Genomic DNA, 22,303 nt, shown 5'->3' with positions numbered 1-22,303 from the left:
CCAATAACTAATAGTTGATTGACTAATGTGAAAATACAATATTTATAAAAAAGTTGCACACTCGAATATTTTTATTTTCTATTTTGAGTTTGTACTGATTTTGGCATCTTTTACACTTATATACATTTACACTGATATACTTTACTTTTTCGAGATTGTATTTGGCGCGTACATCCTTTTTGAATGTTTGGTCAGCTCCTATTTGCAGAGTGCGTCTTGATGTTGGAGGGATCTATAGTTTCTAGCCGACTCCGAACGGCAAATATTTTTTGTGAGAAACTTTTTCATGTCAGGAATATATAATATAAACCTTTTTTTAATCTTAAGTTGTTTGCTAAAGCTCTTGAAATATTTTTTTTCCATCTTCGTCAGTGATGTATGCTCACTTTATGGCAATAGTTTTTTACAGCTACATCTTACCTTCAATGTCCGTGATTTTTTTGTCTTTTCGTAATTCCAGCTGTTTCCGACTTTTGGTTTTCCTTAATAATATTTACATTTTTCTCTACGCTTTCTATTTCTGGCCGCAAGAGTTTCAATACGAACTCTTAAAATTTTCATAAAAAGTTGACTTATTACGTTTGCACACTAAGCCAACGATATGGTATATACCTTGAGCCTGTTGCTTAGTTATTTAAAGCTAGTATATTTGTTAACAAATATAGTACCTGTTATATTAACATAACCTACTTTTAAAAAATCGTCAAATTTTTAGCTAATGTCTAACTCATTGCATTCATGTTTTTCCCATACAGTGAAATGTTTGCATTTTTTGAGTGAAATTAGAACACTTGAATGCTGATATGAACATTTATTACCGGCTAGAAAGACTTTTAAAAATTTCTGGTATTTCTTATGCCTTGTCTACCGATTTTACAAAAAAATTACTCAACAGGAACAAACGCTAATAATTATGAAAGGGAATGCCTACCAGACCAAGTTTGTCGAGGACAATACTAGCATTGGCAAAGATACATTGCGATCATAGGTATACACTTATAAGTATTAGAGCGGATTAAGTTTTACATTTTTTATATAATTCTTAATTTATTTAATACATTTTATTGCCCACTTAAATGCAAATTCTTAAATTTTAATGATTTATGACCATCACTTTCTAAGCCACACGGTCTTTTGAATTCTTGCTCGGCTTCGTGGAACCATTCGTTGCAAACTGGATAAGTATAGAAAAGTAAAGTTTGAATTAAGATCATCGCAATAATCGAATAGCTTTTTAAATTTATAAAATTCCATATATAAAAGTGCTAGAAATTTCTAATAGAAATCATGAGGCCCATTGAAAGCCAAGCTAATGTTAAGAGCGGCAGAATCTGGAGTAAAATATTGGTAATGATCACCAGTGATGGTTTAAGATGGTTTAAGGGTTTCGTAATAGATGACACCCTTCTGATCGCACCAGTTGCACAACATAACCTTTGAAGCATAAATATTTTTTTTCGCTGTCGATGAACTTGGTTCACCTGGTTCACCAGGCAGGCTCGAACATTTTCGACGTTTAGGGTTATCATAATACATCGAAAAACATTTTCTTTTTAGCCATTTAAGAAGGATTTCACAAATCACCAAACATCTTTCCTTCAATTGATATGCCACCTAGTTACCTGCTTGCTGGCCCATCGCGTGCAAACGTTTACCGACGGTCGATCTGTCAACATCCAATCCCTTAGACATATCATCAAGAGTTCGAAATACGTCTTCATCCAATAATTGTAATTGCAATTCGAATTTATTCTTCGCGATCTTTATCACTCACGTCGAAATTGCCACTTTGGAAGCGTCGACACCAGTCTTAACAAGTTGCATTTGATGGAGCGTGATTACCGTAAATATTGTTCAATATACGACACGTTTCAGCTGCACTTTTCTTTAAAAGGTTATAATGAAGCATGACTTCCCGCAAATGCTGTTTTTTCGGGACGAACGTAAACATTTTTGATGTCAGATAAAAAAGGATCTTTACACTTCAAACGAATGTCAACTACTGCGATCGAGACCTGACATATACACCTTCAAATCAGCGGTATATTACTAGAGCCAGCACAAAAATAGTATCAGCAGTGACACCTCTTTTACGAGGGCGGACATTTATTCCCATACCCAATAACATTTAAACGAATTTGGAATAGTTAATCTAGGATGCCTCTGACGAAACCCACAGCCCTACTTAATATATGCTTCTACAAACAAAAACTCACATTAACCCTCTTGATTTAGATGCGAGCCAGGCCGCTGAAATTGTGAATGGTGTTTATGGTATCGATACTGGAACAGGCAATTACTTGCAATTTCGGCTTCGTCGATGCTGTTCAGGTAGTTGATCTTAAAGAAAATGTCGATAAAATCACAGAAAAAAATCGAAGTTGACCGACAAGTTACTGGCCGTATCATCGCCCAGGAGCTAATATACACATCCACCAAACAACAGTTTTAAACCATTTGCGTAAAAATTTTACTCAAAAATAATGGATTTATTTTGGAGAAAATGGTCCGAACGGCTTCCATACATTCTACAGTCGTAATGATTCTATTACTGTACATGAATAATTATTGGGGTTTCATAATCGTTATGAATTTCGCGTTGTGAGACGTGTACACGGTTGGAAAAATGTTGAGTTGCTGCAATTGCAAACGTAAAAGTAATCGTTTAAAATGTTGGTATTTTCCACAATAATCGATAATTCTGATTTACTCGTAAATATTTAATTGGTGCGCTCATTCTTTTGGTGCACCTTTTTCATGGTTGAATTATACTCAGAGGCTTGCCATTGACTGCTAAGCGCGATCGCTATTAAATATTTCATGGCCACAGTGGCCACGCACAACTCATTCGGCTTAGACGCCGCTATTCGGCGCTAAAAGTTATATTATAGAACGAAGTCGATCTCGATTGGAAGCAAACTCAAAATCACTTTGCAGTTTCATTGGCTATTTGGAAAAACGGGAGCAAGGCTTAAGAAATGAGTTAACTGTGATGCTGTTGACGTCGTATGTGACAAAAAAAATTTGCAACGATTGTATTAAAAACTCCTAAATATGTAAACATTTAAAAAACATAAACTCATAACTCCAAATTGGGGCCCTGATTGGTCAGAAGGCAGAAGTCTTTCATATAGGCATTGTTTTTGGTGGGTATTCGGCACAAACTGGTTAATGATGTACACGTAATATGAAGGACAATTAGTTCCTCCTAGGAATTAGGAATACTTCGTTGAATTTTACTTGAATACTGAGAATTTCTGACTTAACATTTTTGATACGAAGTGCCTGATTTTATATCTTGGATGGTGACTACGTTAAGCACTGCTTCATATACTCTAAGGCTTTAGGTTTCTCCAAGATGAGCAATCGCACTTATGAATTGCAAACATATGTACTGCTTTGAAGAGGGTGTAACAAATCTATCTCTTCTAAAGCTCTTTCAAATACTTTCTTAGAAGGTCGTGAAGATTGCTAAATTATTTTTTAAATATGGATAAGACGTGCTTGAACTTACTCCACTTTGAGCCCATCAAAACTGGACAACCTCCATGTTTTGTGCGATAGTCCACCTCTAACGATTTATGCATATTATACCAAACGACCATACTACGCCTTATGGGAGGCACAGCCAAGCGTAGATAAGGGAATGCGGTGGCGCCGCCTAACTCCACATCATTGATCTACAAAAAATGGAAATGCATATGCAGAAAACATCTAAAAAGAGCAAAACAAGCGAAACTCACATAAAATAATGCAGTTAAAAGTCGATTTCCTTGGCCGTCAAAAGTGTCTTGTTCGTCCTGAAAAGAAAACCACATCAGCAACAATAATTGTGCACAACCGCCATTACTACCTCCGTGAAATCATAGTGCGCGCCATAATGCCCACCAATACCATAATTCGCCACTTGCAATTGCTCGCCAGTTTCCAATACCAAGCCCGTTATATCCCTCAACCGTTGTGCCATGTTATTAAGGAAACTGTGCTCTTCAAAGTCAAGCCAGGTATTTTGACTTGTACGCACATCAGAGGTATTATGATTTTCTTCACTACCGACCATCGAACGCTCCACCTTGTCTACGGCTTGATCGAGAATTCGCTGGATTTCACTGTCGTAAATGGCTTCGTGATAGTATGCGACTGCGGGATCGTGATTAAGCTCTTCCTTTTTGAAGGGTGCTATGAAACAAAAGGGTACATTGTTGTGTACATAACGGCAGCGAAGATTACGTTGTTCACGAGGAGTTTGATGCACATCACCATTGCATACGCTATCAAAGAGCTTCTCGATTTCGGAGCGCTGCAAGAAGAGCGAGTCGTAAAAATGTATTTCATGTTTATACGGTTACATGTGTGTATGGGTAAAATTCATATTTGTATTTATTAGCACCTGCGGCATTATATGGGACAAATTATCGAGTGACTTGGCATGTCGCTCCTCAAGTGCCTTCTCCGAGTAAAGTGCTTTGCTTTGCAACCCTTGTACATTTGTGGGATCCTGTTCCAAAAGTTTATCGTTTAAAAGTATCGCTAATTTGCTCTTTCCTAAAAGTAACAGGAAATAAAAAAAATACTTTGCTTGATTTGTCTCTTCACTGAAATATGTCCATCCACTCACCTAGATGATGCATGCTAGGTGCCAGAAATTCAAGCACCTGCACATCTGTAATTCGCTCCAACTGCCACGTTTCATCGGGCGCCTTCAACTCCTCGACTAAACGTAAATGCGCCTGCATAAGCCACTCGGCCGCATATTTGTATTCGCCCGCCGCATATAAGCTACGGCCTAGCCAGTAGCATTCGCTTGCAGTGAAATCTTGCGAATAATTCCAATCCATCAGATAACCCTCAGCCACGTCGATTGTTTCTAGTCGATAGGTGTTTTGCAGACGTGCTAAACCTTTGCTTGCACCCACCAAATCATCGTGGGTGGGCTCAGGAACATCTGCTTCCTCGACGTTTGCAGTATTAGGAAGATTATCTGAAAAAACGCCACGCATGTGATAGCCTGCTGATTTACTCTCGGATATTACTTACTTTGTGTTGGTTTTTCATCAAACAGAGTCTTATGCAAATTCCGCCAATCGATTGCAAACCGACTAATAATTTTATAGGCATTCAATGGATTCTCATAGTAATCTTCTGGGTCACTATCGGCCTCTTTCGCAACGCGTTCTAACTGTTGGAGTGTACTGCGATTGAGGAAATTTTAAGTGACTTGTTATTTACATTTTTTCGGCGCGTTCGATGATAATTCAACTTACTTGTTCACTTGCCTACTGATTTCTTCCATTTCTTCCATATATTTCTCAACGTAAGCAATGGCGCGCGTTTCTACATCCAGCAGATCGAATAAACTCGCTATGGATGTATAGTAATCTCCCTTGGAATTATGGCTTAGCAATGCAAGTAAACCTAAAATTATCAGGTGTATTGACTTCATGATCTCTGTGTCGGTATGCTGCCGCGTTGGCTTTGGAAACTTAACTGAAATGAAATTCAATCAACAATAGCATTTTACTTCCGTGACCCAAAGTGGCTACCAAAATACATGTGGTGAAAGTTCTTGTTTGCACAACTGTTCGAGAAAATATCGACAGAGTACATTTCAATTCATTGTTCCTCAAATATTTATTATTGTATACACAACAGATGAATATTATTAACACAAAACTTATTTCCATAATGCGAGCGGTAAGTAGGCCTAACCTCTCTTTCAATTTTCGGTGTGGTGTCGACATTTTTTTGTTTTTTCTTATATACTATAAGTACATAGTAGAGATACCAGCGTTATCATGTAACCTTCTAAATGCAAATTGTTTCTATGAAAAGTGTCTTTTTGACAGAAATGAACAGGGAGGTTTAACATTACTTGTCGAAGAGTATCAGCTATTCTATAAAAAGCGAGGGCCTGGATATGAGACTTAAAATTATTTCACATTAGCGTATTTACACATATAGAACCGAAATTTTGTGAATTTCTAAAAAAAATGCCAAACTGTTCAACTGCGATGTAGTGCAAGGCGGCGTAAAATTAATCTGTCTATCGGAAGATTTTTAGTTTTGCATATCGCGTGATAGGCCATCATATTTCACACTTGTGAACTAGAGAGACAAGCAATGCACCGGGTGAAGGTTGAAATAAAGATTTCCATCATGGTGTGATACGCACCAGAATGAAAGGATCTGCTCCAAAATTAAAAAAAGAAATGAGTGAATAGTTTTTCCTACCTTTTTGTAAGCCCCTTGAGTTATGGAACAACACCAAGACGCACACTACGAATTCGATGAGGAATTTGGCTAATCACTCTACAAAGGATGTAAGCAACTATGTATAAGTATATATACAGGGTGGCTGATGAATTTTGCTACATTAAGAAACTCAAATAACTTTTCGTCGCAACTCTGTCATAACAGTCTGGGCTATGTGAGACGTTGCCCCATCTTGTTGAAACCACACAGAGTTGAAAGGAATTCTCTTTCGGCGTAGTTCTGGATAGAAAAATTCTTTCAGCATTTTCAAATAACGGTCTCCAGTAACCGTAACGGTGTGACCATTTTCTTCAAAAAAATAAGGCCCGACAATGCAGCGTGAAGAAACCGCACACCACACTGTCACGCGAAGAGGATGCAATTCCGTCTCGTGGAGTATCTGTGGGTTAGAAGTACTCCATATTCGACAATTTTGTTTGTTCACATTGCCGTTTAAATCGAAATGGGCCTCATCAGACATGAAAAGGCAGTTTAACATGTTTTGGTCTTCTTCCACCATTTGCAGGATCTTCTGGCAAAATTCCAAGCGAATCGGCAAGTCTGCTGCATTCAGTTTTTAACCATTTGAATTTTGTAGGGAAATAAGTCTAAATCTTTGTGCATTATTGTTTGCAAAGACTGTCGGCTGACACCAAGTTGAGCAGATAAGCTTCTTGTTGAAACCCTTGGATTGCTTTGTATAGCTGCAGCTACAGCAGCGATCGTTTCCTCCGTCCGAACTGGTGGGTTTCGATGATAAGGCCTTCTTGCGACTGTTCCTTGCTCAGCAAAATTATTCACCAGTCTCATTATGGTCCATCTGCTCGGGGGATCGCCGCCAAACATCCGCCTGTACTCTCTCTGTACCAAAACTACGGACTCCAGTGCGTGATAGCGGCGGACTATCCAAATTCTTGTTTGCGTGTCCCAGTTATCCATTTTAATAAATTTTAAAGATCAATCTGCAAATTAAAACAAAAATGGAACAGATAACTTAAAAAGAAAAAAAGTTATTCAATTTATTGTATTTTTGGTAGCGGCTTTCATCAGCCACCCTGTACATATAAGTATATGTATTAGGAATGCCTATTTTTTCGATGCTTACGATTCCGGGACTTACGGGAGGCCCTTTTTACAATACGGGAATCACGAGACCAATCTCAGGACTTAGGTTTTTGTATTATGTGCATGTATTTAAAGCCGTTATATATCTGTTTTCTATGTTATTTTTTTATATTTCTACTAAAAGATGCAAAAATACCCATATGCGAGCGAGGTTGCGGATGATGGCGCATTGGCGCACTAGCCCTTGGTAGCGCGTATGTCTACCCTTATACTGGGGCTCTTATTATGAGCAACATTCGATCTTCGACTGTAGTCGAAAGTGCTGATCGAACGAATTTTCATTTGGTATTATGGTGCTCATTCGTTGAAGAATAGGACTATTGTGAATTTCGATCGCTCGACGCATTTACAATAGATAATTTTTCACAGCTGATACAGCAAATCAAAATAAAAGAAAAACCGATTGTGTTGAAATTCTTTGTTAACAACATTTTTAAAAGTTAAAAAAAGTAATATATTTTTTGTGAAAATGAGTACAACGGAGTTGTGGTTCGACGATTCATCGGACGTTGAAAGATTAGTGAACTACATAGCTAGAAGTAGAAAACAGTTGAGGGGCGCATCCAGCTCCCTAGAAATGGCTTCCACTGAGTAAGTTTAGAATTTTCAAAATGTATTGACGTACTTAATATTACAGAAATTTCCTTACAGATTTTTATAGAACTTTAGATATCTAAAGAGGCGTTTATGAACCTACTGTCCAGTACAGAAAACCAGTTGCAGCAGTGCACCCGAGCCAAATCCATTCCCAATATGTTAAAGCTAGCCACAGTTCTGCGATTTTGTGCTCAGGGATCGTACCAATTGAATATTGGTAATGAAGGTATGCTAGGACTTGCTCAACCCACTGTGTACGATGATGCTGAAGATATTGAAGTGGAGTCAAATAACGGAGAAGTAGAAAACATAAGAAATGAAATTTTGAGAATATTATAGAAAAAAAATCTAAAAAGTATTAAATAGAAACCTTTACGCCACAGTTTCTGTTTTATTTTTGTTATAAATTTTCTTTATTCAATTATTCGTCATTCGAAAAAAATATGTATTTCAGTTCCTCTACGTATTTCAGCCCATACCTACCAAGGGAAAATAAAAATGTGTTTCTATAAACATCACAAATAAAAACCATTATTAAGTTTAATCCATTTTGCTGCCGTTCTCACTGGTGGTCCCAAGCAATTCAGCTCCGTTGTAAATTCCTCCCATTTTTTTGCTGCTTGAACTTTGGTGCAAATCCCTTCTGCGAATTGTGGATTCGCCTTTCTAATTGTTGTTTGGTACTTACGACTTTCGACCTGCATAAAATTAACAAAATTAGTATATATTTATTATTTGGTTACTATAAAACCATAAATAATCGCAAACAACTTACACTTTAACAAGTTTTCCCACAATACGCTACACGATCGAAAGCAAAATTGCATTCGACTCTAAATTCGGCAAACAACGAAAATTTCGATAGGGTTGCACCGCTCATAATACCAAATTGACATTCGATTTTCGATCTTCGACAACCAGCGAATATCGAAGATCGAATGTAACTCATAATAGGGGCCTGGGTGTTCGGTGGCAGGAATTAAAAGTTAAATTAGAAAAGAAGCATGATAAAAGTTTATTTCAGTATTTTTAGTGCTGAAATGGTCGCTATGTTAGTTTCATAGATTTTATTTTTGAGGTACTCCCATTGCTCCATAGGGAGCCAGGATATGTCACCGAAACGGCAAACTGATAAGGGAAAAAATCATGCAGTATCACCATGATATTTCTGGCCGTAAACGATGTGGCTAGAAACGACGTGAAACCATATGTGCGTACCGAAAGAAGGATGCTCTCTCTTTATTGGCAGAAAATAATCGTTCAGCATGCGCTGATAAGAGAGATTGTCCACAAAAATTGCTTACTCTTGATATTGCACACCAAATTGCACACACTTTGGGATTGTGAAGTGGCTGTTGGAGTTTTAATAGTGGATTCAACCGTTAAAGTGACCAGTAATGATGATTTTGCGTCTTTACACTTCCTATTTTAATGAGCTTCATTGAATGTTATAAGCCATAACTCGAGAAAAAGTTTAAATATTTTTAGGAAATTTAGCAAGGGCACTTACTTTAATAAAAAGCAAATTTATGCTATAAATGGGTGAAATCTGTTAATGCCACGCCCACGTCCCAAATAACGGTAATTAAAAAAAATGAAATAATGTGACTACTATGTTAAGGGGACAGATACCTGTAAACGGCCATATTTTCCCTGATTTTCATTTAAATTATTTAAAATGAAGAAGTCAATTTTTTTTCCCAAAATTGGCATACAGTTTATTTATATATTAAAATAATATACATTTTTTTTTAATCATTTAAAATGGCGGATGTATACTCAATTCTTCCAGAAAGGTCGCAGCGGGGCTTCTCAATCGGCGGGCATTGTAGCATCGGCGTTAGTGACCTGAATACAAACAACCAAACATTTTTTTGTTTATTAATTTTATAATTTCTATATGAATTAAACAAAAAAAGAAAAGAAATTCGCGGAATAAAATACTCCAAAAAAAAGGAGTTTCGGGGCGAATTTCCTACTATTTTTGCTTCGTAAAAATGATTTTTTCAAAAAATTTTCGAATTGTTAATTCCCATAGAAAGTAATATCATAAAAAAGATGTGTGCAAAATTTCAGGGAGATCGGTTAATAACTTTTCGAGCGCTAGAAGGCAAAGAATAGAGTCGTATAGAGTATTAACATTTAATGAAAAAAATTTTTTTTTTCGAAATTTTACAGGTATCTGTCCCCTTAAAAACGAAGCAAAATTACTCAAATTTGGTGCAAATGATTTCTGTCCTGAAAGAAAAAAAATTATTACGAAACCAACAAAAATAATATATGCCTTAAAATAACACGTCAGGCTGAATTTTATTTTATGAGTTAAATAATAATTTATTTTTTAAAACTGTTCTCAAAAAACCTAGAAAATAACAATTTCAAAGCAAATTATGAAAAAGCCTTATAGGAGATACGGTCGCCGTTTTAATCAAAAAATAGTTTTTTGTGCTCGCAACTGCCTGTGCACGTTGCTTAACTTTTACTTGCAAGCTTTAAACAGGGGCGAGACGGCTGATCGATCTTCAAATCAAACAAAATCATAGACGCATCCACAAAGTCATTGATTAAAGCATGAAATGGTAGGCAGAAGGTACTCTTAGAGTGTGTTAACCTTGACGCAGTTCGCTCCCTACTTTCAGCTTATGTACACATGCGTTATTTTCAATAAAAAACGAGGATCAGGCAAGGCAATAACAGTTTAATATCGAGATACTTCAATCTCAAAGAACCGTCGTTAATTTTCTCACTTCTCTCTTCCCATTATGCTTAAGGGGGCGTCCATAAATTACGTGAGATGTTTTAGGGGGGGAGGGGGTCGAGTCAAATCTCATCTAATCTTACGTTGGAGGGAGGGGGGGTCTCGGCAAATATCACGCAATTTTTTTTCTGATTGAAACAAAAAAATTGTACATGCTTAAGATTTAATCTCAAGCGTAATCGTAGTATGATTAAGATCATTCACTAATTCGTTCGAAAGAAAATAATTTCATTCATACTTCGACGTTATACATTACTACTGTCAAACCACCATATTTGTTTTATACCAAATAGCTCAATTTAATCTGAATTTGCGGTACAGTGTAGCCCGTCGGTTGTTTTCGCGCCACTATGAGCCGAACGCCCTATCACTCAGGTTGACGTTTGACAATTCCGGACTTTAAAGAACATGACGGAAAATCATTTGCTCCATTTCTAATACGCGTACCGATTCAACCGCTGAATGCCTTCATCAGCACGCCTATTGATCTCTATTGCCCAAGTATACGTGATGATTTAGAGAAAATATGCTGCAGTACATGCGGTATTTACTTCGCATCTATCACAAGAGCTGCAGAGCACAGGAGAGCAGCTCACATTGCACCAGCTAAGCAAGCGCGTATGTTCCGCAAAGTGCGACCCTCACGGATTGTCACAAGACGAGCTAATGAGTTACTGTGCGCAAGCGTCAACGGCTTAGAGTGGCTAGATTAGAACGAAGTTGAAGGAGGACATGATTTTACTGAAAACCATATGGACATGTTGGTCCCAATAGTCTCTCTTGAAACCGCGCATGATTCTCCATGAACTGAATTAGAGTAGATATTCTTTTTTTAATCGCAGTAGTTACGATTTAAGTCTTCTATTGTTAAATTTTTATTACACTTATAACTCTCAGCAATATTGATTACTAGTCTTAACTAGTCGTAAATAAAAGCACGAAGCAAATTTTTTTTCTTTTTACAATAACAATCCAACGCGTTTACATAAGAAACCCACATTTTGAAAAATCTCACGTGAGATTGGGGGATGGGGGAGGGGGTTGAATAAAATCTCACGACATCTCACCAGGGGGGGAGGGAGGTTCAGAAAATTGAAAAAAACACCTCACGTAATTTATGGACGCCCCCTAAGCAACTTAGCTTAACTTGCAGGGCGATGAGGGTTGCGGCGAAGCTGTGGAGAAATGCAGTGAAATGAGTCGCCAACTACAGTTGAATGATTTCGAACATATGTGAGGGAGGAGATACGTCTTCTCGAGAAGACTGTCTCGACGAAGACAATCTTCAGATCCTTACAAGCTTGACACTCACATCAACTCTCCCCAGCTGAGTTTTAAGTATTTTCTTGCTGATTACTGCATTCTATCAACTAATGCCATTTAAAAATCTGCACATTCTTCAAAGCAAATAACTTGGCAATAAAAGTTATCAAATTGGATACGCACGCATTCATCCGCCGTGCGAGTAAATCACCCAGCTCTAATCAATGTGCATTTTTACACGCACCGGCGTAGCATCGTATCTTTAGAGTGGCAACAATAAATAAGTGGCTCAAAACGCAGCTGATAAGCGAACAAATTGAAAAGAGTTGTACGCTATTCATTTTTGCTTCGACCTGATAAATGAGATAAATTAAAACGATAAAAAAGCAGGGCCGTTTCAGGTGGGAAATGTGCGTGAAATTAACCTATTAAAAAGTACCAAAGATTAACAACCAGTAAGAGTACCAGTATTTAATTTTGTTTTATTGTAACCATAAATGTGTTAATTTATCAAAAACACTATGTAATCGTACACCAGCTTGCACCTACATACGTCTGCACAAATAGCAGAAGCGCACCTGATAACTACTCATGGAAATCAACTTGGTGCAGTGCGATGTTGCCCACCTAGCAGCGATTTGAACCACCAACGTGATTTGGTTCAACTTTAATTGCTTTTATTTGTCAAACATAATGATAAACAAAACAAAATAAGCAAATAAGCACAAACAAGCAAATAAGAGAAAAAAAAGTTGGTACCATCGCGCAACTAAACATACTTTGATACGTTCTGTTAGAATTCGATCTGCTACCACTTCGAGTTGAACGCCTGTAGTATTTAATAACTCTTCTGGGTGTTGGGTCAAACTATCGCTTTCATTTCAAAAACCATTGGCTGCGCATCGGAGACATGTGCACTTACGGTTTATTGTTTTTGATATTCGGTTTCGGTTTTGGTGCGACGCAAAATGCTGCGGATGTAGGCAGTCTTACGACATCTGTTGCCGGCCTGGAACAATTGCTAGCAACAGAATATTTGCTTATACAAAATTTGGATGACTACGCTAACGCGTTAGAGAAAAAGCTACTTGTCATACGCAGGTGGAATATTGAGTCGAGTCTTTGTGTTGAAATTATTTTTAATTGCAATTAATTGGGTTTTTATCGTTTTCTTTACAAAGTGAATACAATTTTTTGTCGATTCAAATGCAAACTGCGGTGGAAATAAATAATGTAAACATAGATAGCACCAACTGCAAAGACTTTCCCAAAACCAATGAAGTGAGAAATTAACTTCCACAACTTTCGATAAAGAGTCGCTTGCAAGGGTCAAAAATCGACTCATAGAAATAAAAAAAATGTTAATATAAAAAAAATTATTCTGCGTTAAAAGCATGTCGAAATCGTATTTTTCTATGTAATAGTGCTGAATATCCTTCCTTGGAAAATTTAATTAATTCGAAAATGTAAATTCGCACGCTGCTAAATCATGCAAATGGATGATTGTTCAAATGTGACGTTTAGTAAAACCATAGGTCAAAAGTGTCAATCGATGCGATGGCTCATTATTGTGCAAAAAACGATTGCTTTCTTCTGCATGAGTTACATAATAGGTGGCGCAAAATTAATGAACCAATTTTGTTTTTGAATTACTTACATATTTATTAAATACAAAAAACCAAAAAAATTATTTCGAGTGCTGGAAACCTTTATTCTAATCGTTACGCGCTCCATTGCTTGTCTGCTGGTATACTGCAGCTGTCCACTTTACAAGTGTCAAAAAATATAGATATTCTGAATGATTAATTTTGCGCCACTTTGTACAACTACCAAACGTTTCGCAACATCAAGATAGGCTGGTGCATTAACAATTGTTTCAGTGAAATGAAGTCTTTGTGGGCAATGCCTTTGGAGGCGTAAAAGCAAATAAACATGCAAATATGCCCTTTAAAACTTTTTTAAGTGCTTAAAACACTTTAAATTTTAAAAATATGCTTCGCATTAAATAACTATAGTGCAGGCGCTTCTTCACATGTTTTGACAATTTATTTGTTTCTAATTTAATTTGAATAATTTTTCTTGGAAAATGCAGTTCAATAGCCCAAAAAAATCTAAGTGTCAAACTTAGTGCAAATTAAAAAACAAAATAAATCAACAGATTTTCAGCAAATTTAGATAGAATTTAAGAAATTAAGTTTGTTATAATAAAGTGAAATTTGTAATTGCCGCAAAAATCGGGAATGCTGAAAATCAGGCTTGGGCATTTCGCACTGCCACTAGTTTTTTGCTGGTATTTAGAATAGGGGTTTCATTATCACTAAGCCTTCAGTTTTTCAGTGGTTTAATAGGTCTATTTATAAGTTCGTGCGGTTTTACAACAGATGGCGTAACTTGATTATTATTCCATCGATCCACATTTCCAAACATTCATTGGAGAGCTACTGTCGTAAGGCACAAACGTCAGTATAAGTTTTTTATTTGAAGCGTAAACAACAATATTTTTACCACACTTGAAAATGTCGAATTTCGTGCCAAATAATGTGTTTTTGCGGGGAATTCTTCTTCATTATTTTAATATGAAGAAAAAAGCAGCCGAAAGTCATCGTATCTTGGTGGAAGTTTATGGTGAGCATGCTCTATCTGAGCGAACGTGCCAGAAGTGGTTTGCACGCTTTAAAAGTGGTGATTTTGGCTTGGAAGACGAAGAACGCGAGGGTGCGCCGCCAAAGTTCATGGATACCGAATTGGAGGAATTGCTCGATCAAGATCCGGCTCAAACGCAAGAAGAGGTTGCAAAAACTTTGGGAGTTGATCAATCAACCATTTCCAAACGTTTAAAAGCCATGGGAATGATCCGAAAGGTAGGCCATTGGGTGCCGTATGAATTGAAGCCAAGAGACGTTGAACGCCGTTTTATGGCATGCGAACAACTGCTTCAACGGCACAAAAGAAAGGGTTTTTTGCATCGAATTGTGACTGGCGATGAAAAGTGGGTCCATTACGACAATCCAAAACGTCGGGCAACGTATGGATACCCTGGCCATGCTTCAACATCGACGTCGGCGCAGAATATTCATGGCCTGAAGGTTATGCTGTGTATCTGGTGGGACCAGCTGGGTGTTGTGTATTATGAGCTACTGAAACCGAATGAAACGATTACGGGGGATGTCTACCGACGACAATTGATGCGTTTGAGCCGAGCACTGCGAGAAAAACGGCCGCAATACGCCGATAGACACGACAAAGTTATTTTGCAACATGACAATGCTCGGCCACATGTTGCACAAGTGGTCAAAACATACTTAGAAACGCTCAAATGGGATGTCCTACCCCACCCGCTGTATAGTCCAGACCTTGCGCCATCCGATTACTATCTCTTCCGATCGATCCAACATGGCCTGGCTGACCAGCACTTCCGTAATTACGATGAAGTCAAAAAATGGATCGATTCGTGGATTGCGGCAAAACCGATCGAATTTTTCACAAAGGGAATCCGTGAATTGCCAGAAAGATGGGAAAAAGTAGTAGTAAGCGATGGACAATATTTTGAATATTAAATTTGTAACCATTTTACGTCAATAAAGTTTCAAATTTCGAAAAAAACCGCACGAACTTATTCATAGTCCTATTAACTATCCGCTTATTGCATTAATTATTTAGTGCACTACGCCCAATCCTGCTCAAAATCTTTTTTCTTTGTAGCAGAAAAAACCAAACACCATCAGCAAATCTAGAAATAATTTAAAAATCAACTTGCATTCCAATTTCTGAAATCAATGGGCTATAAAACTGCATTATCTAAAAATGTTGAATAAAAATGTGTAGTTGTATGAAAATTTCTTGCATTTTTTCTCATATTTGCAATAAGCTTGAAACATGGATTTATATGGTTTGGGTAAGAGAACGAACTATGTTTTCAAAAAAGGAATTATAAAATCTAAATTGCCATTAAATAAATTGTCAAAACTTGTCAATAAGTCCCTGTGCTACAGTTATTAAACGCTGTGTAGTCATGTTGGTACCATATCAACCTATTTTGGCGCTCTGCCTGATACTCTAAATATATTGAAAATATTCGGAGGCGGTAATTTTGATAATTATTACTGACTTTGAACTGTGTCGCACGTGATGACTAGTTGTGACTCAACAACTTTTTGTAGTCTTGCCATTAATATGTCAGTGTGTATGTTCACAAGCATCGAAACAAAACAAATGACAATTCCTCCTCCGCATTCTCCTCTTCAAAAGCGTCTTCCACTCTACCTAAGCTATACTGATAACTTCTCCCTTGCTTTTAATTAACTTTTTGTATCTGTTGTTAACTTTTAGTAGAATTTTCTTATCGCACGACCAGGTTTCTAGTTAATAATTGATTATCAAATAGTTAGCGGAAGGTAGCGCTTTTTAAATAATATTTATTATTAATATTATTTTATATATTAAATAATTATATTGATGCAGGCATCAAAAGTTTTGTTCATTAACTCCTAGGGATCCACTCTAATGTTATAACTTCCTTGTCTATAGAGTGGCTACCATCCTCCGTGAAGAAAATGAAAAAGCACAACGAAATTCGGAATATTATTTATCCATACCAACAAATATATTTTCTTTGGTGCGCCGATCACAAATGGATTGGGTATATTTGGATATTTTTATGAAACGAAGTGCGGGTGAAGGTAAATATCTTCTATGTTTTTTTGTTTAAAAACCAGCATATATATTATTGCAATAATTTTCCATAGAGCAAATCAAAGTGTTACAAGATCATTGGATTCATTTGCCTAAAACTGATGACTTTAATGAAGCGGTGAATGCTATAAGTCGGTTGCAGGACACCTATGATCTCAAAGCAGCAGACCTAGCAAAGGGAGTGATTAATGGCAAAAAATATGAGTGCGTATCAATGAAAATAAAGGGAAATGGTTTGATGAAAATTAATTGACTTTATAACATCGGATTGTTAATCGATATTGATTTTTTTTTTATAGTACGAAACTATCTTCCCTCGATTGCTTTGCTTTGGGTTCTGAGCTATTCAACCAAAACGATTTTATAAACGCTGGCTATTGGCTATATACAGCATTACAATTATATGAGGAAGATGTAATGACACGACTACATACCTTAAGTCAGTCAACTATCATGGAGCTCTATGCCGAAACGCTTTTGAGGCAAGGTAAGTGCGCTTAGTACATAACACGTCTGTTTTGTTTTCATTTTCGGGCAAATGAGCGTAAAAAGAAAAGCACTCTTAATAGAGCGTAAACAGCCTAGAAGCAGTGGTACACAAAAAATATTATTTCTTGCCAAGAATGCAAGATTGCGCTCACAAGAATGTAAGAAGAAGAAGAAGTTACATAAAGACCCACGAACAAATTACACAACTGTGACGAGACATACACTGCGATTCTGTCAAATTCACTAAGCGCGGAATAGCGGTACGAGATGGCCGTTACCTTGAAACTATATTTTGTACACCGTCTTGTCCGAAACAAAACGTTAAAGTTATATGTTATTCTTTGTTATTGTTTTCCATTCCTCTTCTTCTTACACAAAACAGTGGACAATTCAATTTGTCAGTTTTCAAAAACTCGCCTGGATTTCTTTTGTTGCCGACTTTCGGCAAATGAAAAACACAAATTAGTCTCTCAAAGTGACTCTCAACAGCCTGAGGACCCCGAAGAGAAACACAAAGGCAATTTCGGACGCCCGCGGGCAAGCAAAGAAAGCTCATTAAGACCGCCTTTTTTGAAAGTTTTGCGTCTTTAGACTTATAAGTATTATTGTTATTATTATTATAAAGTTATTATTAAGGTAATACTGTTAATTTTATAGCCCTCTCTGGTAACCAGCCTTCCCTAGCAGAGTTTTAGAATGGTTGAATGAGTTATGGTCTCCTTGCGAACGCTTTTTTTCTTTGACCTACGTCGGTAGGCGCCAAACACACTCCCCTTATATTGCACAAGTCCACATGTGTGTTTTTTTTGTTTGTGATATGAGACTGACTTCTGATGTGCGCAGAATACGTGTTCGAAACCCCTCACGTCAGGGTTTTGAGAAAATCGGGGGTAAAACCCATAAACTCCATGAATTACTATGTTAAGTTGAAGCGGTTGTCCTGTGGGACACACTCAGGCTCAAAGCCCATTGTAATGCCGAGTGGGGAGCTTTCTCTATTTCCCTATTTCTTCTAAAACCACTGTGTGCTTTTCAAAAATTTTAGAATACCTCGTATTTCTGCAGAACTGAGAGCATCCAATTCATTAAAAAATTGTCCGCCTAGAATGGCTAATCTCCGTTTGGATAGAGCAGGACAATGCCACAGAAGGTGCAAGACTGTCTCTTCCTCTTCCTCATCAAGGCAACTTCTACAGAAGTCATGTGCTTGCGCACCCATCCTACCTATTAGACAATGTCCCGTTATGATTGAAATTAGTGTGCTAAGGCTGTGCTTGTTTTGGCTAAGCAAAGATTCTGTGCGTGTAGCATTGAGAGTCGGCCCCAGTTGACGGGTAATTTTGCAGGTGGCTTCAATATGCCGCCTTTCCTTTGCTTTCCTAACGATTTCTTCATTGCCTATGTACTCATCGGTCAACTTGGTGCCGAGTCTCGCTAGTTCATCGGCCTTCAATGTGGCGATGGCCAGGAACCCGTATTATCCTTAAGCGAAATGACTCAGCCATTTAACCACTTGCTTAGAGTGTTCAGCCTTATTGCCGCATTACGCGCGATATATTTTGCTTGCAGATCTACCGGCAGCAAGTTTAATGTCGCATATAATGCTTTCGATGGTGTGGTTGACATCGCGCCAGTTAGGAGAACAGATGCTAGTCTTTAAATTAATTACTAACGAATTCCGAACTAATTCCAAATTATTAAACTACAGTTAGACTAAGGCCATAAAAATGGATACTCTAAGATTTTCGGGATCGCTATTACTAATTCAAATTGACGGTAATGGGGACTCGGGCAAACATTTCGGAGTACTTAGTTAGATGACATTAGTTCAACACCGGATTTGTAATCAACGACCACAAAGCCTCCGAGTATCCATTTTTAGAAGTTCAGCTTAGTCGTAGCTAAATAAATAAAAAAGAAGCGAATAAATACATTTTGTAAGGCTGTGTTATGCAAGTATTTCGCTTTACTGTGTATTCTCGCTTTACTGTGATGCTCCGAATAAAACCTCTGGCCGACGGTGGTAACCTTGTGTCGCTCAATTTTACTATGTAATTAGTGAAGTAGATATATATTAATATAGATATATTTATATATATATATTATATATTTATAAATGTATATATTTAGCTCCTCCTTCTATTTGATTTTTTTACACAAATGGAAGGACCTACAGTTTTAAGCCGAGTCCAAATGGCAGATATTTGTTTTTATGAGGACTTTTTTCATGGCAGAAATACATTCGGAAGTTTGCCATTGCTTGCCGAGGGTCTACCGCTATTAGAGACAATTTTGTTATCAATTGGTACTTCATGCCCGGGGTTTCGAATCTGCGCTTCCCGAATGGTATATATATTTGCCTTTGCAATTTCACTAATTGCGCTTCGAATATATGTCGACGTTTAGTTGAGAAATTGTTCTCAGGTTATTGACTTCAATATTTTCTTAAAAACACAAAGCGCCTGAAAAAGAAATTCAACAGCATCAAATTGCATGATCGTGATGGCAAACTCAAATTACGCAGGTGCGATATAATATAATTTTCGAATCATCGTTGCAAGACTTTCATCATTTTCATAGTGGACTTGCATAATTCTGTACGTTGTCACACGCGACAGCTGCGAAACAAGAACACTGCACGAGCAACACACAATTTTTTTTCTATGGGAAAAATATATGCACTTATCTCCTTGTATGATACTTGCACATCCTTTGTAATATTTACTTTGATTTCCTGATACATTAGCAAACACATACTCGCCATTTCAGGTCGCCATCAAGACTCTCTATTAGTGATGAACGCTATACTGGTCTTACCTTCCGATGTGCCGAAAAATTCGCTTATAATTAAGAAAAAAGCCGATCTGGAGTTGCACATTAAAACATACAATCCACAACCAGTAAGGGTGAGTCAGAAGCGATTCACTCATATTAAGTAACTGTAGTTTAATTCTATAAAACCCCTACCTACCTTCCTCAGCATCCGAAAACGGAGCCAACTGTGTATCAACGTTGCTGTCGTGGTGATTTTTCGAGTCGCAGCTCTAAATTCTACTGCATCTACAATACAACAACAACCGCATTCCTTAAATTGGCTCCCCTTAAAATGGAAGTTATAAGTCTCGATCCATATATGGTCGTATTTCATGATATTATGAGCGATGTGGAAATCACCACGCTTCAGGATATGGCGCGACCTCACTTGCAACGTGCGACAGTATACAATCATGCCCGTAAACGCAGTGAAGCTGTTGCTGGGCGCACCTCAAAGTTTGCCTGGTTCTATGATCATACGAACGCAGTTACCAAACGCGTTAATAAACGCATTGAAGACATGACTGGGCTAGATTTGGTAGGTTCGGAAATGCTACAAGTTATGAACTATGGACTAGGGGGTCATTATTCTACGCATTACGATTTCTTCAATGTTTCAACGGTAAACAACTTATTTAGCTTAAAATATTATGAAATGGGATATTTATCTAATTCATGTGTGTTTTCAGGAGAACGATATAGTATCCATGCAAGGTGACCGTAAAGCCACTGTACTCTTTTATGTAAGCAAAATCATTTATAGTACTCAAATTTTTTCCAATACATAAAATAATATTATATCCTTTGTATAAATCTAGCTGACTGATGTGGATCAGGGGGGCGCGACGGCGTTTCCAAACTTAGAAACTGCTATTTTCCCTAAGAAAGGCACAGCTGTAATGTGGTATAATCTAAATAATCGTTTCGAAGGGGACCACAAAACTTTGCATTCCGGTTGCCCAGTATTGGTTGGTTCTAAGTGGGGTAAATAAACATTTTTATTGTGTGTTTGTATAATTTTAGAATATTTTATTAAATTTTTTGCAATTAATTCTTTACAGTCACAAACAAATGGATACGCGAGAGGAACCAAATTTTCAAGCTTCCCTGCTACAAGGAATAGTTTTTATAATAAGAAATAATAAAATTTTTTGCATTTTTTATATTTTAATATTGTGCAGCCTCATAGTTATTAATTAAAGGAATCTTAAAAAAGCAAATCAGTGCCTAAATTCGGGCGGAGTCGATCTGTGGTTTGCAAAATCTTATGCGACTTTTATTTCCGACTTTGTGACCATAGTTTATGAGATAAAATTTTATTACAATAAATACAAAATGTTGCTACTCGACTCTCAGCTATAGCATAAAGCCTTTGCTATAGATTATGTGACTTAATTCTTCTTCTTCTTAATTGGCGTGATAAACGTTTACGTGATTTTGGCCGAATTTAACAAAGCGTGCCAGTAGTTTCTTTCTCGTGCTAACCGATGCCAGTTGGACACACCAAGTGGCGCCAAGTCCTACCTTCACCATCTTTCCAACGCAGGGGAGGTCTTCCTCTTTCTCTGCGACCATCAGCTGGTACCGCATTGAATACTTTCAGAGCCGGAGCGTTTATATCGATTCGTACCACATGACCCAGACAACGAAGCCGCTGGATCTTCGTTTACTGCGCTATGTCTATGCTTATGCCGTCGTAAAGCTTTTACAGCTCTTCTTCGTTCCATCGCCTACTATATTCGCCGTTGCCAACGCACAAAGGTCCAAAAATCTCCCGCAGAATCTTTCTCTCAAACACTCCAAGCGACTCTTTATCGGATTTTGTTATTGTCTACGCTTCTGTGCCATACGTTAGGACGGGCATGATGAGAGCCTTGTAGAGTGTTATTTTTGTTCGTCGAGAGAGGACTTCACTACTCAATTGCCTACTTCGGCCAAAGTAGCACTTGATGGCAAGAGACTTTGTGACTTAATTGGATTTACAAAATACTTGCGAAGAGGTGCATAGGAGTTCAAGGTAAGAAGGGGATCAATACGTGTAGGGGTAGCAGCAGTTGTCTCTGAACCAGTGTGCCTTTGCTCTTGCTTGCTGCTAGATAAATGATTTCTTTCTTATCGCTCTACATGACCCCGGAGTATAAACTCAGCCCTATGTGTATTATTTTATCAAGATCGCATCTTTCTCGGCTTCTTGCAGGGATGCGCTGACAATGCTAACAATGGGTAATTCACAAACTCAACCAAAAGTAATATGGTCCTCTTGGATAGATATTGATTCGTACCACACTTAAAACCATACATCAGGGTACTAAC

The 22,303-nt window shown here is 37.5% G+C and overlaps 2 protein-coding genes across 2 annotated transcripts; one reads left to right on the top strand and one right to left on the bottom strand.

Annotated features, from left to right (window-relative positions):
- Positions 1–803: 803 nt before the first annotated feature.
- On the bottom strand, positions 804–5,468 carry LOC128858380 (prolyl 4-hydroxylase subunit alpha-2). The gene is made up of 8 exons (XM_054094600.1): positions 5,265–5,468; positions 5,038–5,192; positions 4,619–4,981; positions 4,391–4,545; positions 3,854–4,300; positions 3,744–3,800; positions 3,515–3,680; positions 804–1,174 (listed from the first exon to the last, which is right to left on the bottom strand). The coding sequence occupies exons 1-8, from the start codon at positions 5,441–5,443 to the stop codon at positions 1,062–1,064; spliced, it is 1,635 nt and encodes a 544-aa protein (XP_053950575.1). The 5' UTR covers positions 5,444–5,468; the 3' UTR covers positions 804–1,061.
- Positions 5,469–12,837: 7,369 nt separating this feature from the next.
- LOC128858373 (prolyl 4-hydroxylase subunit alpha-1-like) lies at positions 12,838–21,329 on the top strand. Its single transcript, XM_054094586.1, has 9 exons — positions 12,838–13,096; positions 16,523–16,674; positions 16,741–16,891; positions 16,987–17,174; positions 19,946–20,082; positions 20,157–20,612; positions 20,680–20,733; positions 20,809–20,974; positions 21,052–21,329. The coding sequence occupies exons 1-9, from the start codon at positions 12,906–12,908 to the stop codon at positions 21,111–21,113; spliced, it is 1,557 nt and encodes a 518-aa protein (XP_053950561.1). The 5' UTR covers positions 12,838–12,905; the 3' UTR covers positions 21,114–21,329.
- The last annotated feature ends 974 nt before the right edge of the window (positions 21,330–22,303 follow it).

This window comes from Anastrepha ludens, chromosome 2 (assembly GCF_028408465.1).
Source record: "Anastrepha ludens isolate Willacy chromosome 2, idAnaLude1.1, whole genome shotgun sequence".
Lineage (NCBI taxonomy): Eukaryota > Metazoa > Arthropoda > Insecta > Diptera > Tephritidae > Anastrepha > Anastrepha ludens.
The sequence above is the reverse complement of the archived record's forward strand: the minus strand, read 5'-3'. Positions and strand labels throughout refer to the sequence as shown.

Excerpts from the sequence above, each read along its gene's own strand:
- LOC128858380 (XM_054094600.1), bottom strand. The coding sequence starts at position 5,443 with ATGAAGTCAATACACCTGATAATTTTAGGTTTACTTGCATTGCTAAGC. Across the intron at positions 5,193-5,264 it reads ATCAGTAGGCAAGTGAACAA|TACACTCCAACAGTTAGAAC; the intron begins GTAAGTTGAATT and ends CCTCAATCGCAG. Across the intron at positions 1,175-3,514 it reads TTTGATGGGCTCAAAGTGGA|TTTGCAACGAATGGTTCCAC; the intron begins GTAAGTTCAAGC and ends ATACTTATCCAG.
- LOC128858373 (XM_054094586.1), top strand. The coding sequence starts at position 12,906 with ATGTGCACTTACGGTTTATTGTTTTTGATATTCGGTTTCGGTTTTGGT. Across the intron at positions 13,097-16,522 it reads AAGCTACTTGTCATACGCAG|AGTGGCTACCATCCTCCGTG; the intron begins GTGGAATATTGA and ends CCTTGTCTATAG. Across the intron at positions 20,083-20,156 it reads ACAATCCACAACCAGTAAGG|CATCCGAAAACGGAGCCAAC; the intron begins GTGAGTCAGAAG and ends TACCTTCCTCAG.